This window comes from Rhineura floridana, chromosome 10, assembly GCF_030035675.1.
Source record: "Rhineura floridana isolate rRhiFlo1 chromosome 10, rRhiFlo1.hap2, whole genome shotgun sequence".
Lineage (NCBI taxonomy): Eukaryota > Metazoa > Chordata > Lepidosauria > Squamata > Rhineuridae > Rhineura > Rhineura floridana.
Window position 1 is genome coordinate 68,878,253 of NC_084489.1, and position 16,959 is coordinate 68,895,211.

The following is a 16,959-nucleotide window of genomic DNA, read 5'->3' on the forward strand; positions in this document are numbered from 1 at the left end:
TATTGTATTCTCACCTGGCAAAAAAATCCAAACAAACCTCAAACAACAGCAATAGAAGTTGGTGCAACCATAAGTGTCAGACAGTGAACGTTTTTAGAGCCTGAAACTTGTGGTTTCACAGTATGCATACGGGAGTGCTGTTATACAATCATTAACTACAGATCATTTTCATAGTTTTTTAACTTTGTTGTCTCATTAGCATCACAAAGGCATTTTATCAGCACAGCATGCAGGCATTCTGGAGCAAATGTTACAGATTCTGAAGCTAAGGGAGATTTTTTTTTTCACCACTACACCAATGAATTTCAGTGAAACTGGATTGCCAGTGTTGATGAGTGAATAATTCTAAATAAATCCACATGATAAAGGAATAGTATTTTGACTTAGCAGTGGTGACGGGACCCTAAAATTGCAATGACATCCATTACTGAAAAAGATAATTAAAACACCCCATTGATGAATGGCTACCATGAACATCATGTCATCTGAATAAGCCTTTTTGTTCCCAGAGACCTATTGTTAGCGTTAAGACAAGGTGAATATGGAAATAACCCATCATAGTTACTGTACACTTAAGACTGAATAAATGAGCCATATTCAATTGCTACTGAATATACTTCTGACCTTTAGAATGAACTGTAAACACTGACAAGGATTAAGTAGTCAAGCACACTGAAGAAAGAAAAATAATTTTAAAATCTATTATAGCATATTCTGTCCTGGTGAGGACCTTACTTTCCATTTCGGGCCAACGCAATTAAACCCGACTAGCAGATTTTAAACATGTTTCGGTTTTTCTCTGCCAATATAAATACATTTCACTGTCTTGCAGGTTATATATTTCAGTTAAATATGTTTTACCATACCATATTAAACATTTATCTTTTATAAGGGTTTTGTGTGTGTGTATATTGGTAACGAGAGTTTGTTCAGTATCTCAGCTTCTGACAGGAGAAAACCTCTACAAGTTACATGAAAAATCAGCTCGACATCAAATTTAAAAAGCAAAAAAATCAAGTATTTATGTTGGTTGGCCCAGATAGTTTGTGGTTGTGGGTCATTGCCCTGTAATTCAAGTCTGTCTTCATGGCGGTTGACAGAGGCTGCCACTTGGAATGTTTTGCTTTTTCACAAATAAAACCAGAAGCTATGTGTCCCTTTAGTGGTCAACACTTACAACAGGCTGTGCCAAAGGCTTATTCAAAGAGCATTAACAGTCTGAGCCAAAGGTCTATAGACCTGACTGTGCTTATTACAAGTGAGATGATAGTGTACAATAACAGGGTAAATCAAGAAGAATTTGATCAAATGTTTGATCAATCTGTTTATTTGGATGCTTTAAAAATAGATGAGACTGAAGGGATGTGAAAATGTGAATCCAAGGCTGATGAAAACTCATGGGTGTATTGTGTGAGTCTGTTTGTTTTGTGAATGCAGTGTGTAAACAATAACAAAACAAATAAAAACCCTAAGTCTGTGTTACAAAATATGAATTACGAAAAGAAACTTGTTGTGCCGGCATCTTAAGTATTCAGGATGGTTGTACAAACAAGCACAATGTCATAAAACTAGCATATTATGATATTAACAGGGTTATTGTAACAGCTTTGCGGGCATACATGAACAAGAATATGTAGGATCAAAAAGAAAGAAAATTAAAATTCATTTTTGTTAAATTACCATTTTATCACATCATTTTGACTCACGCCTGTCAGCTCAGTCAACAGTCACAGGGCTGAATAATATAAATCTAGCTCTTTAGAGCTCAACCAATCATATAAAATGAAGCACATTTAAATTTTGCATGTGTTGATAAATGCCACTTAACGAGACTAATCTCAGTAAATAATGTATGCATGCAAGTTACTGCAAGGCTGTGACTTCTTGCTTGCTAAGCTCTATAAGCTACTCTTGTTTTACAGATGCTACCCTATCGCACCAGTTCTTTTAAATATATAACTTTCTAGTTGACTGTTTATGTTTCACAATATGATTAAACAAAGAGCCAATTATATATAAAAAATTAATAATCACTGTGCATGGGGCATCCTATTCAATGAGTTATGCAAGAAATAAGTAATATTTTCAGGATTCAAAGGTGAATCGTTCCTAATTAGAGCTAAGTAATGTTACCGTTTCTGTGTATGGAATGTTACTGTGTCCTCTAGATCTACCCTAATTAAAAGAACATTCTAAAGGTCAAAAGCTAACTTGCATTAATAAATTATAAAGGCTCATAATTGCAGCTGGTGCATTATTTTAATTGCTAATAAATTCATGCCTTTGATGCTGGCATCATGACCATTACAGAGAAACCAAAATGCCTACAATGCATGCCTTATGGCACATAGACTCTTTATTAGATTCTTTTGTTCTAATATCTGACAAGGAAAGTGGAAAGCTGCATGAACAGTGTGAAACTGCACCTCCATATTATGCGATTGCCTACTTGTTGCAAAGATGGAAGCTCCATTTAGGCGTAATATCCCAGAATGATAGAACTTTGCAGTTAAAAGCACATTTTAAAAGTCTGGCATTAGCAGTGCATGTAGATAAATACTAAGGACTTCTTAAGGCATTTTGCTCTGTCGAGTCTGTAGCCCTAAGAACATATTGTTGAAAAACTCTAGGGAATAATATTGTCTTTTAAAAAGTACATTTAGAGAACTGAGTTCCTAGACGCACTCATCTACGTGTAATTTTCTCACCATTGTTATTGTTCTAAGATATTGTTCATCATTATGGTATTTCATAAGATCAGAATTATTTGTAACAATAAAAAAGAGTCATGCAACTATTGAAATATTATTTTTCCATGCAGTGTGATTGGCAGTTCTGTAATTGTGGTAAGCTGCTTTGACCAAGGTTTCTATAGCAACCACCCTACAGTCAATTCTTACCTGTTTTCTGGTCATCCATTGTACTGAGCTTAGTCTCGTCAGCTACTGTTAAAAGGTAAATGTATAACGGTTAGCCCTGTTAGTGCCCACATCCCACATGCATCCATTGTTTATATTCTCTTTAAAGTTAGAGGACATTGGTAACATCACTCTTCATGCAAATATGCAATATTATGCAGACAAACTTGATGGGGCAAAATAAAGCCCCAGCAACAAACCTAGTTACCTGCATGCGTTATGTCAGTTATTTCCATGTCACAGCCAAACACAATATGTTATTCACATGCCAGCACGCACAACTAGCCGAGACAAGTTGCCACACATGTCTGAAAGTGGTGATTTGAGTTTTGTAAGCCCCACTGGTGTTATAAAAACAATACATATTTGCATACTGATTACATTTTCTTCTACTTGTAAAAAAAACACATCCAAGCCCATGAATCCTCCCAACAGTATAAATAAAAGCCTTGGTTTTAATTCAGAGTATTCCAACTATTAAACAGGGTGCAGAGTCCCTCAATGACTTTTGTTTGCCTTCATTTGACATTATCTCTGCCCACATGGACATGTAGGAATACAAGGTTAGTTATCGCACTCCCGTTTTCAGAAATATGAACCCTTCTGAGAATTCATACAATATACTAGTAAAATGGAGAGAGACACTGACTATAGATTACCCATACGGGAGCACTTCTAAAAGGTTTTCAAATTCTAGAATATAGCTCCTCACATGAGGATCCATTAACGTAACTGCTGATTAACTTCAAAATAATGATATTCATGCAGTAAGTATTTCATTACTGAATTAAATGGTATACTATTTTGATTTTCTAAAAAGCAGATATATTACTATTTACTTATGTTTCAACAAGAGTCATTGCCTATCAGATTTTATAAGACTCATGGTACATTATCAGCTTTCCATAATGAAGAGTACACTGATACTTTGAAATGGTCAGAATCTGCTTCATTAGATTCATCAAGTGATTGCATAAGTGGGTAAATATACATATATCATGAGAAGACATGGGGAGGTAATGATTTTCATACCATCAATCTATGTATGATCTGGATCATTCCATGCAGCAAGGTCATTTTCTGGACAATGCTGTGAAAGCATGCATATACATGCCAGTGCACAAAACAATGTGTATTTTTTAATTATTTTATTGCATGCTTCCTTTTTACACAGCTCTGCAAATATCCTCATAACATCCCTTCAAGGTAGATTGTACTGAGAGATAGCAACAGACTCATCTGACTCATCTCAGTGAACTTTGTGACTGAGTGGAGATTATAGCTGGTAGGCTCTCCTTTGCTGAAGGTATTTAAATGAAGGTTGAACAGCTGTCGATATATCTTACATTGTGGATCCTGCATTGAGCAGGAGATGGCCTCAACATCTTTTCCAGTTTTATAATTCTATGATCCTGAGTCTACTAATGGCTACTCACCCTGATGGCTATGTTTTACCTCCACTGCCAGAGGCAGTATGCTTCTGAATACCAGCTGCTCAAAACCACAGGAGGGGAGAGTGCTGTTGCAATCAGGTCCCACTTGCAGGCTTCTCATAGGCATCTGGTTGGCCACCACAAGAACAGGATGCTGGACTAGATGGGCCACTGGTCTGATCCAGCAGGGTTTTTTTATGTCTCAGTTCAGCACTCTAACCACTACATCTCACTGGCACCATACTAGCGATATTATTCCAGTTACCATCCAGAAAACATCACATGACCCTTTGTCTACAGCCAAGTCCTCCAATTGGAGCATTTTTTTCTTTTACATTTGTCCCAATCCTTAGCACAGGAATGAATACCTACCAGATTTACATCAGAGCTTCTTAAAACTGCAATACTCATGTGAGGAAATATTATGTATACTTCTCAGAGAGTTTTGTGATTAAACGATCATGAATCATTTTACAATAAACAAAGTAAGAAACAGATTGGCAAGATACCCAGGAGACCTATAGCACAACAAAGGTCCAGCAGAGCGAGTAAAAGCACACAACGCTCTCATTTACATCTCCCATGTCAAACCTCTCCAGCACATCCTTAAGAATCTGCAACTTATCTCGGAGATCATCCTGCTTATCACAGGACTCAGTGGAAGGTCGGTACTTGCTTACAGACAGACCCCCGACTTGAAGCAGCTACTCAACATCAGTGGATAAAACAAAGATACAAACCTCAATCCCTAGGTCAGCCAACACTATCACAGAGCAAATAATTCCCGCAATACCATTAAGGGCTTTTTGATTAGCATTGGGTTGTATTCAACTAAGTCCTACTTAGAACAGATCCACTAAAATGAATGAACCTACTAGGGAGGCTCTTCCTCCTGCTTGCTCTGCTCACCCCACTCACTAAACCCCACCTCATGCCCAGGCTGCTGCCATGCCTGCTTGCCAAGGCGCGTGGTGGTGGGCAATGTAAACAGTGTGCAAGGAGGAAGAGTTAACGCTACAGTTTGCAGTGCCACCTGTCTGTGGTACTGTGAACTGCTGCACAATACATTTTTATTTGGATAGACCGTAGTTATGTCAATAGACATAAATTCAATGGATCTACTCTCAGTAAGACTAGCACTGAATACCATCCGTTATCTGTTAGTACTATAAAAGCCTGTAATGCCCTTCTTCCACACATCATGCAAGAGAATAAACAGTAATACTCAAACCATGGAAAGTAATTTTAGTCTCCCAGGACATTGTGCAATAGACCTTAAAACTGCTGCATTTCATAAAAACTTTCAAACAGATACTTTTGCATGACATTGCTGATGTAGAACTCAGCAGCAAATCTGACATTGCGAAACTAGTCCTCCTTGGAGACTGGGAGTGGTTACCTTACTGCAGAAAGTAATCATCTCTCTTTAGATGTCTATTTACACTATGCAATACTAGCAATCAATAGCTGAGCGCAGGTTGCACCTACTCTGATTGGATCTTTTATTAATATGATTGAGTCTTGACTTAATCTACATAGTAATTTGACACTGCTACCACTGCCTCTTGCACTGCCCGGCCCTTTGTCCTCCCTTTGGCAAACATGTCCTGTAGTAGGTAACTCCTACATGCCTAATCTGGCCTTGTCAATCTGTTTCTTTAATTCTCCAGATGAGTGTTATAGTTTTCAAAATGCCCAAGGTAAATCCTGCAGGTTCTGTCTGAAGCACTGGAGAGAGAAAAAGGAGGGAAAAACCATGGTCAAGCTTGACTGTTGACTGTGAATCATATGATGTGCTCTGGGTGACAGCTCAAAGCATATAAGCATGTACACATCCAACTGATTTCTGCCTAAGTTGGTGTTTATATGCATAGCTGCACTGTGGAGTCAAGAAAGCCAACTGGCCACATGGAATGATCCAGATGTAGATTGATGGGGTGGTGGAATTCACTGAACACATGTTTTAGGTATTTGTTTACACTACTCACCTTACTAGGCCTATTCATCATGAGGGGCCTCTAGCCAGGAATAGGTCATAACCACTCTTATCTTCATTCAGTTGAATCTAATATTTAAGTTGTGCTCTGCATGGCAATTGGATGTAGCTAATGCTGTCTCTTGTGTTTCTTAGCCCTTTCAGTCTTACTTTGATCTTTTTTTTCTCCCTCATCTCCCCACCCTGTATCTACAATGCTTTTCAAAAACCTACCCATTTATGTGGCACTTCATGCTTTTGAGGAACAGGATTCTGGAAAAAATAAGTTGTATGCAGTGTCCCTTAAAATGCAATCCTAAGCATTGTTTTCTCTGGAGTTAAGTATCAAGATCAGGTTGAGGGGACCAATCTGGGCAAGCTTTCTTTCTTTCTTTTTACAACTCAAAGCCCTGCTGATGTCTGAGGTTGGATCTGAGGGCTTGAGCTGGAACCAGGGCTTAGGCTAGACCTTGAGATGGAGTGCAAAGTGCAGCAAGCAGATGGTCTTTGCCCTGTTGACCAGATTCCCTAAGCCTGGAAAATTCAGAGGTTTTATACCATTCACCAATTGCAGGCATGAACATTGCATAATTTTATTTCTTTCTGCACCCCAACGGTGGCTCTGAAACAGACACTCACTAGCCTAAGTCCCAGCCTTCATCCATCAGATGAAGCCTGGAGTCATCAACATCAGGTCTCACTGAAACTAATGGGACTGGCTTTAAAGTAAATCTGACTGGGACTAGGCTATTAAAACCTACTGTATGTTACACACAAGCCAAATATTCTAAGATGGTTAGAGTTATGTTACAGTCATTCCCTAAGTACAAGGCCTTATCAGAGCCAAAACCAAACAGACGTTACTTGTTTAAGAAATGCAAACTTCATTTACTTGGCTTTTCTGTATTCTGAAAAGTACCTAATCATATGCACTCACACATTCACGTACACTGAACCATTGTATACAACATGCATCTGCACAAGCATAATGTTTGAAACATATAAACACTGAAATTGCATAGACACACATAATGCAGTTGCATCAGACCATATTAAGAATCCTTCATGCCACATATTGAATCCAGCTGCATGGACAAGTCAGATGTTTGGCATAACAAATAATATAACTGCAACATGAAACAACAAACAATATAATTGCAACCTGAAGAAACATGTTGAAATAAAACACTGGGGGGCCAAAATAGTCTAAACTCAATACCTAAGTCCATGCTTTTGGATTTCCGCGTCTTAACAAAGTCCAACTGGCTGGCATCTGAAAATTGCTTAGTGCGTTTTTCTGACATGCTCTGGCGTCCAAAACCCTCTCGCTGGAAGGCAAGCGCTGGATCAACATCTGGACTCAGAGTGCTATAAGGGAAGAGTGGGAAATCAAATCACACAACATGTACATCTGTCATAGTCATGTAATAAAACAGTTGCATAAAATATCAGCCTCCCACAAAATTAATTTTTTTTAAAAAATGAGCAATTTATAAACTTCCACATCATTTTTTTTCCAGGCAAGTGCCCTGGTAGTAATCAAATGACATGTATATTTGCAATTGAACTTTATGGGTGGACTATTGCTGGGTTTGCCACTGGAAGTATCCTTCACACTACAAGCTTCTGTGGAAATAAACAACAATGCACATACCACTGGATGATCCACATAAATGGCTTGATACTATTACATGCACAGGGTTTGTTTCCAATGAGCAGCAAGTAATTATGTGGAAAGTGTCAAAGAAGAAAAATAAAGGGAGGAACGCTAGCACTGCTGGGATCCGCCCCCCCAGCACAAAAAGGGAGATTGCTTGTGGTATACCCAATGTATCTACAGCCTTCTGATAAAATACGCTGAATGAAGGACTATAACAAGTCAATGGAACAGGGAATGACTAAATTGAAATGCAATAGGCATTTTACACAAAACAAAAAATCTCTCTTTGTAGAGCATCCATTTACAGCTGTGTGGAAGACTTGTCCCATCTTCCCTGACCATTGGCCATACCAGCTGGACAAAACAAAGTAAGAGCCCAACAATTTATACCACACTGGCTACCCATGGTTGAAAGTTTTGTCTCCTTTTAGGTTTTCTGGTTCCAACAAAGCAGGAGTAATTTTTGCAACCAGGAACCATGTGGACAGATCACGTGGATAAATTTTTGCAGCAATGCCCCCATGCCTTGGGCACTGGCACTGCTGGTGTGCAAACACTGTGATCTGCTCTCCTGAGTTGTTTCTCTACGTTATTATGCAGTAGAAGGATAAGATCATACACGTGTAGCCATGCATCAGCAGTACATATTAATCAGATCTAGATTTAAAATGAAATTCCTCCCCTTCGACATAAAAATAGCACTGCACTCTTCATAGACAGAAAGTGGAACAAATGAAGGAGGAATTGGTATCAAGAGACCTAGAATATTTGCTTTACCCACGGAGCCTTGGACAAGTTGCTATCCCCCAGTATGCTGTTGTAAAGATTAACCCAACCCAACCCAAAGAAAACCTTAATATGGTACCTTGTGCTCCTTAGAGGAAAAATGGGAAATAAATTTGGTTTATATATATATATATATACGTCTCCACTCGTGTCTCCTGGGTGTCAAGGGCCAGCTAAAGATCACCCCCACAGGGAGGGGCTCAGAGGTTACGTGCCCTACCACCTGTGCAGCCGTGGGCAACCTGCATAGTCCTAAGAAGCCCAGTTGCCCCCCAGCTGGCAGTTGCGGACAAGGAAGGGGCTGGCTTGTGCAGCTGTGGCAAGCTGAGCAGGCCCTAGCCAGCTGGGAAGGACTAGCCTCAGAGGGAGGCTTACCTCTGAATACGGCTTACCATGAAAACCCTATTCATAGGGTAGCCATAAGTTAGGATCAACTTGAAGGCAGTCCATTTTCATTTATTTATTGTTAAATTCTTATCCCATCCTTCCTCCAGATTGCTCAGGATGGCTTACAAAGATTGGTTGCATTGTATTTTCTCCTCACAACCACCCTGTGCGGTAGGTTAAGTAGGTTAGGCTTAGAGAGAGTGACTGGCCCAAGTGAGAGTTTACTGGGTCGGTGAGCTTTACAGCCAAGTGGGAATTTGAGTCTGAAATGATTCATATTATAACAACAAGAAAGACCTGCTTCAGACAGTTAGAAATGGAGAGGCTGAAAAGACATCTTCCTCTGGGGGTGGGGAGAGTATTAATTTGTTTTTAGTTAAAATCAGTGTCAACTTTCACTGAGTTCAAGACAAGTGCAGTATTTAAAACAGACATGTGTGCTTTATATCAGCCTTCCCCAACCTGTTGCCTTCCAAATTTTTGGGATTACAATCCTCATCAACCCCAGCCAGCAAGGTCAACAGTCAGGATGATGGAAGTTGTAGTCCACAACATTTGGAGGGCATCAGGCTGGGGAAGGCTAGTTTATATTGTGCATGCTTGTTTTGTACCTGAAGATCCATGCCAGAGGACACAGTATCCCATGAGAAGCACCCCTATGCTGGAAAAGGCTTTGAAATAGATCCCTAATTGTTTTATAGCAATTAACTAGCTACTCAACATCCAAGAGATTCACGCAGGTACTTGTTTCAATGCTGTGACTTGAACATCTTTTTTCAAATTCCCATGCCTCACAAGGTCTTGGGTTAATCTTATATATTCTCTGTAACCCCCATCATCCACTTGTAGGCGACTTTACGTGGGTTACCAGTTTGTACAATAAGAGACATAAAGTGCATTATTCCTTCAGCAACATTTACTAATACAGCTTAAGGAAGCTGGCAAAGACCACTTTTATCTTTATCTTAAATGGAAGGTATTGTGCCATGCCAATGAATTTAATGACTTTTGCTTTGCTTATCTGCTTCTGTCTTTATAGCAAGCTTTCCCAACCTGGCATCCTCCAGAGGTTTAGGACCACAACTCCCATTAGCTCCCTACAATGGTCAGTAGTGAGGGATGATGGAAATGGCAGTCCAAAAGATCTGGAGGACACCAGATTGGGGAAGGAGACTTATAGCAACCTATTCACACTTTTAAGTTGAACAAGAGGATGCAGTTTCACATCCAGTACTCATTATGCCCAATGTAGACCTGAAGAGAGATGCTGAACAGAGTTTATTGGGGGGGAGGATGTGATGTCCTTATATGTTAAAACCTGTAAATATGGTAAGTGCAGGTTTATTAAGGGATATATGGTAAGTGAATTGAATGAGGGGGGAGAGCATGGATTGGAAGGCTGGAGAATGCTGGATGATGATTGCCTGAGTGTTTGAATCGCTGAAGGTATAAATGGGAGGATGACAGTTAAGAGGGGGTCGGTTGGTGAGAGTTGTTGGAGAGTCGTTAGTGGAGAGTTATTTGGATGGGTTGGCTGGCAGAGTTCTGACGGAGGGTTGGATTATATTTGGCTGATATTTAGACAGTATATATATGACCAGAAACATAAAGAGTGACACTATATGAAACCATACGCTTGTTAAACATTCCTAAAGTAATCTTGTTATTTCCTGGTGTTATCAAATAAATACTTTTATTGGTTTACCAAAAGCCTGATCCTTGGCTGGGAATACACAGACCAGAAGGGAGGGCAGGGTAATTACCAAGGCTGAAGGGAAACTGTATCTAATGGTGGCAGCTGTGAAGGAAGAAATTGTAACATCATCAAGTATCCAGAGCAACCCAGGATTGTATGCTTTATAGACAGGGGGGTTGTGCAAGGGCACCCAGACACAAAGTAACAAGCCATAGGGAGACAAAGGCGAAGTCTCTAGCAGTATTGTTTACAGGGAGTGGCTGGTGGTGCTGCCTAGCAGTGGGATCTTGAGAGATCTGTGCTAGAGCGGAGTGAGAAAAAATAAAAATGACGATCCTGACTGGTGGTGTCCTGAGGTGGTGCCTAGTGAAAGGCGGTAGCCACAAGCAGGTGGGAAACTGACAGGTGGAGCCAAAGGTGGGATCGTCACAGGGGACTTTTGACAAGAGAAGTGGCAAGGGTGCTTAACTCTTTCTCTGCCCACTCTTCTACACTTCAAATGGCTCTCCATTCAGTTTTCCCCCCATATGTACTTCAAAATGTGTGCTTTTCCATATTTTGAGCCCCATGGAATAAAGGAAGTTGATTAGAAATGATTAGGAGTGGTAAAACAGCAGAGACTAAAGAAGTTAAAGCATCTCTCCCCCCCGCTCTTTCTCCACTCAAAATCTACCCCCCTGACGCACACACTCTCAAAGCTGCTTCTTCTCTGTAAGAAAAATACACAACAGCACCAGAGCTCCAGTTACAGGGATTTGTGCATAATAGGTACTTTAACTCCTAAAAGCTGAAGGTCATTTTTATGCAGTCTCAGCTCTACAGATGCCCAGTGCCCTAAAACTTGTTAGTTAAACTTCAGTGGTGGACTCAAAATGGGAAACCATAGTATGAATCTGACGCTGAGAGTCAAAAATATGTTCTAACCTCCAATAATTATGCCAAGCCAACATCATCTGCCCAGGAGTCAGGGCCAGCAGCAGGCATGCCGGGGCCCTTGGGCACTGGCGTGCCCTGGGCCCTGGCACCCATATGCACGCCCCACCTACCTACCTACCAGGCAGGTGGGGGGGTGGGAGGTCGGGCAGATGAATGAGCAAGCGAGAGGGGGGGCAGGGGGAGAGCGAGCAGGGGGAGGGGGAGCAAGTGAGCAGGCGGGGGGAGGGCGAGCAGGAGGGGGGGCGAGGGAGCCGGTAGATGGCAAGTGAGTGGGCGCGGGCGGGCCTGTGAGTGGGCAGGCTGCTCCCTCCCTGCGATTCGAGGCAGGGAGCCTGCCATGGAAGGGGAGCACTACTCCCCACCATAAAGAGGTGCCCTGTAGGCTGCGGGGCCCTCAGCCAGGGCCCCACCTGGCCACCCTTTGGAGCCGGCCCTGCCAAGAGTTCTCTTGAGCCTCTGAAGCTGCAGGATATAGAATCAGAATGGGAATTTATCTTAAATTTAATCCAGATAACACAGAAGCTCTGCAGCTGAGCAGCTGAACTAGGTATAATTGCTTAGTTTGGCTTTAAACGTTTTCCATTTTAAAGCTATGAGTGACTTGGGGCCTCCTCCTCCTAATGTACTCTGCTCAGCATTCAAGTCCTGGCCCGGGTGCCCATGATAACTCAAGTTCGACATGTATCCACTAGGAGCCTGACCTTTTCAGTAGTGGCATATCTCTATAGAATGGCCTCATCAGGGAGGACACCCTGGTACTAACACTGAGTGCCTTCGGAAACTTGGCAGAAACCTGGCTCTTCGAGAAGATCTTTGGGATCAGCCAACCTTTGTGTTCATTGCTCTCCTGCTGTTATAATAGGCATTATTTTTCCCTTCACTGATTGTTGCTGTTCCTCTTTGTGCTGGGGCTTTTTTTAAAAAAAAATTGATCATTTCTGTTCTGCTGCTTTATTTTAAATTATTTGTAGGTTATGTTTGCTGTTTTAATAATTTTTTGTTAGGTGCATTTTTTTCAAATTATTATTTTATATAGACCATCAGTGGTGCTTCACAGAGTAGAAGTAGAGTAATACTTTACAATCTAAAATTCAGCACAGGAAACAACATAGGAAAGGGATGCAAATAGAGGTAGGGATAAACACACTCTTAGGTTTAGGTGCAGGCTGAATTACAGAGCCTGCTACCTGAAAGTCCTGATGGATGATTCCAAGATCATAAGAAGAGCCTGCTGGACCAGCCCAAAAGCCCATTTAGTCCATCATCCTGTTCTCACAGTGGCCAACCAGACACCTATGAGAAGCCAAAAAAAATGGATCTGAGCCCAACAACACTCTCCCACCTGCAGTTCCCAGCAACTGGTATGACAATGGAGGTAGGACGGAGAAATCATGGCTAGCACTCATTGAAAGCCTTGTCCTCCGTGAATTTGTCTAATCCTCTTTTAAAGCCATTCAAGTTGATGGCCATCACTATTTCTTGGGGGAGGAAATGCCATAGTTAACTATGCCCTGTGTGAAGAAAAGCTACTTCTCTATCCATTTTCTACACACCATTCTGCTGAAGATAAGCCCCCCTCCAGGCCTATGAGATGTACTGCATGGCTGAAATAGGGGTAATATTTGTCCTTGTAGCTCTCATTTTAAGACATAAACTTGTTATAGTTCACGGCTTATCCATGTGCATCTGTATGAACCACACAGTGTGCAAAGAAATGACTCCCTCACTATGCAAAGTGATCTGGGCACGACAAATACTTGTTTATCTGTTTGTAAAACTAAGAAACTATTCAACTTTGGTACATCACGGATATTACACAACAAACTTCATGCCCAGGATTTAGTGAAAATGTACTATACTATACAACTGATGAGACATAGTGATTTTTTTATTAAGCAAATCCCCCCAAATGGTAACAATTTGAATACAACTTTTGATGCAAAAATTTAAAAAGCGTAAATGCTTGCACTTTGAAAAATCATTGAATATTGCTGAGTAAGATGGCCGAACAGTGGTTGTTAGTATTTCAAACTGATGTTAAAGTCACTATCTGTCTATTATTATTGTAATTCACAAAACCAACAAGCAACAAAACGTATTATAACAACCAATGCTCCAGGAACGACAGTTGACTCTTTAAAGAATGTAACCGTATTGTGACCCTCAGTGTTATTAAAATTCCACTTATTAATCCTGTCTCATTGTCCCTTTGTTTTCATAACATTTTCATCAAGGATTAGGGAGATATTGTCAGGCTGGAAAAAGCTTACTTTTCGGTTGTGATTCAGAACAGCTGCCATTCTTGTTTGGATAACCCTTCATCCTTATTCGTAACTTCACCCCTTGATGCCTTGCAGCAAACTCAGAAAATACACCTTCATTTTACAGGCTCCCTTTGTCCATTAGCAGCAGGAAATTAATACAAAAATCCATCTCAACTGCTGTTTATTTAATTTCACTGGGTTTATTTTTTAACAAATATAATGCAGTCAACACAAACAAGACTCAAAACTGATCTGCCTTTTTTCATAAACTGCGTCTCAGCCTTTGAGACAACAGGGCATAAAGGTAGTTCCATGTCATGATTCTTAACAGTTCTTCATTCTTTCTTCCCACATCAGTGAAATGTGTGAGTGGGAAAATATTTTACAGCTATAAATTTCAAAGCATCTACAATTTTAAAAAATGTTTCTTTGCATTCTGGTGTGGTTTCCTTACCACACTCAACTAGAAAAATCCACATTAAGACTATCTATTACATGGAATTTTGAGTGCTGTTTAATACCCCAACCTGTTATATCTCGTATTTTTAGCTTTAACATTCTTTTCCATGCAAAGACAATGATGAGTGTTTGAAGGATTGAAATGGCCATTGTGCCTCTTTGAAACGGGCAAGGTCAGCATTCAGAAGGAAAAAAGGCAAAGTCATTAGCCGAAAGGCAAAAGAAAGAAGTTACTTTTAAGGTAATGTTCCCTTAGACAGTGTATGAGCAAATGCCACTGAACACCAACCCCACACTGATAATTATATATAAATAAATAAATAGCTGACTTGTGCAAATCCAAACAAAGAGGTAGTTGCTGGCGCTAATTCTTATTAAGAGATTGCTGACGCAGTTAAATGAGACCCAGGAGAGCGTGGGACTTGGAAAACCTTCATACTTCAACCTGCTTGTGTTAATTATCACCACAACCCTAGCAGGGGGTTCCACAGAGAGGTCTTTAATTTTGCTTATTGCTGAACATAATTACAAGGCTTACAAATTAATGTTGTTCTCTTGGATTAGTACCAGGGTTGCCCGGTTCATGGCCTGATCCTGATCCTGTATCTTTAGGAGAAGAGAAAGTCAGCCAAGTGCAGGTGTTCTTGCAACAATGTAATGGGAAAAACCACAAGGTGGAATTCTCCCTTCATCCTGCACAACTTTTAAAGATACAGAAGACCTCTTGGTTGCCAGGCCCGGCCCCCAAGAGGTCTCCTGTATCTTTAAAAGTTGTGGAAGGGGGAGGGAGAATTCCATCTTGTGGTTTTTCCCATTACAGGGTTGCAAGAACACCTGCACTTGGCTGACTTTCTCTTCTCCTAAAGATACAGGATCAGTCTCAGGCCATGAACCTGGCAACCATAATTAGTATAAATAGCACTACCTAAGAATCAAGCAGTATATATCCTACACAAGATAGTAAACTGGCCAAAGCCAATCTAACCCTCTCCCAGCACACAAGCACACACACACATGATCAGTGTAATGTGAAGCTCAAATTCCCAAATCAAGATATGCAGCTATCTCGAGGTCAGAAGTGAACAGAGTTTAAACAATGAAAATTGTCAACATTTTAATCGTACGGAACAGTTATTTATTTGTTTGCTAATTTTATTTAAAACATTTATAAGCCACCCTTTGTCAATACTGATACCCAGGCAGGGCAGGCCTGTAGCCAACTGAAAAGTGTGTGTGCGTGGGGGGGGGAAGTAGGAGGGCAGGAAAAAATGCCTGAAGTAAATTTAATTATTTAATTTTTGTAAAGAGAAATAGGGGAGGGCAGAAAATTTATTTTGGGGGGGCAAGCCCCTCCTGGCTACGGGCTTGGGGCACGGCACAACAACAAAAACAAAATGAAGCAGCGATCAACTGAGGAAATAAACAGTAAAAGCACTAGCCAACAAGTTCATCAAAAGAAATACAAACAAACAGAAATGGGGGCACTTAGAAAAAGCAGGGCAGGTTATGCCGCAGTTAAAATTGAAAATAGGAGGGCTGTGGTTCCAAGGTGGAGCAAAAGCTTTGCATGCAAGACATCCCAGGTACAATCTCTGGCATATCCAGGTTGGGTTGGAAGAGAGCCCTGTCTGAAGGCACTGCCAGTCACCAGTACTGAGGTAGATGGGCCAATTATCTGACTCAGTATAAGATAGCACACTCATATGCACACACATGCTTTTTATCCTTGTGCAGAGCATACATTAGGAGCTTTCTAGAGCTCAAAGCCCAGGAGCTGCTATCTACACCTCTCCCCTGAGAAGATCTCTGTGCATGCCTCGAGGGGTAAACTGTGATCACTTTTCCATTCAGTTCTTTCATAACTGCTATAGAGATGCCCTTTCCAAGAAAAAGAGACACACGTAACAGGGAAGATTGGCAATTTGTATAACTACACTGGTGACAATCAAAGACCATCATTTACACGTAAGAGACCTGAGTGTTTTTCATGGTAATCTGTGTGCTGGCACCCATAAAGGAGACTAGCAAGCTGGGGGTAGTTGCTGGTGGCTTCAGAAGATGAGGGCATTAACAACAGCTCTACCAAATGCTACTTGCTCTCACATCTAAATGAAGATGGGCTGGACCGTGTGCCTTCCTTGCAGAGCTCAGGAAGGGGAAACAGAAGGCAAATGGAAGTGGCCATGCCTCTATAAGAGAATATTTTGCCAGCTCATAGGATAACTCAGAGGTGGAGGATCTAGGCTGCTTACAATAAACAAAATGTAAAACAGTAAAATATAAAACAACTATATATAAAAAAATCCTTCTCAAAAGTAGCAGATAAAACTTAAGAACAGCTGGTTTAAAAATCCATATAAAACATCAGTATAATCCATATAAAACATCTTCACCTTGTTTTTAAAATGTTTTTATAGTTGTATTGTACCCACATTCACCTGTATT

General features: G+C 40.7%; 1 protein-coding gene across 6 annotated transcripts in view; it reads right to left on the minus strand.

Annotated features, from left to right (window-relative positions):
• The window catches only part of PARD3 (par-3 family cell polarity regulator), a 770,287-nt gene that overhangs the window by 251,737 nt on the left and 501,591 nt on the right, over positions 1-16,959 (minus strand). For 5 of the 6 annotated variants that reach the window (XM_061585584.1, XM_061585583.1, XM_061585588.1 and 2 more), the window contains 2 exons: positions 7,546-7,694; positions 2,901-2,945 (listed from right to left, as the gene is read on the minus strand). In XM_061585584.1, the coding sequence (XP_061441568.1) occupies positions 2,901-2,945; positions 7,546-7,694 (194 nt within the window). The remainder of the gene's footprint in view (positions 1-2,900; positions 2,946-7,545; positions 7,695-16,959) is intronic. The other variant, XM_061585585.1, reaches the window with a different exon arrangement.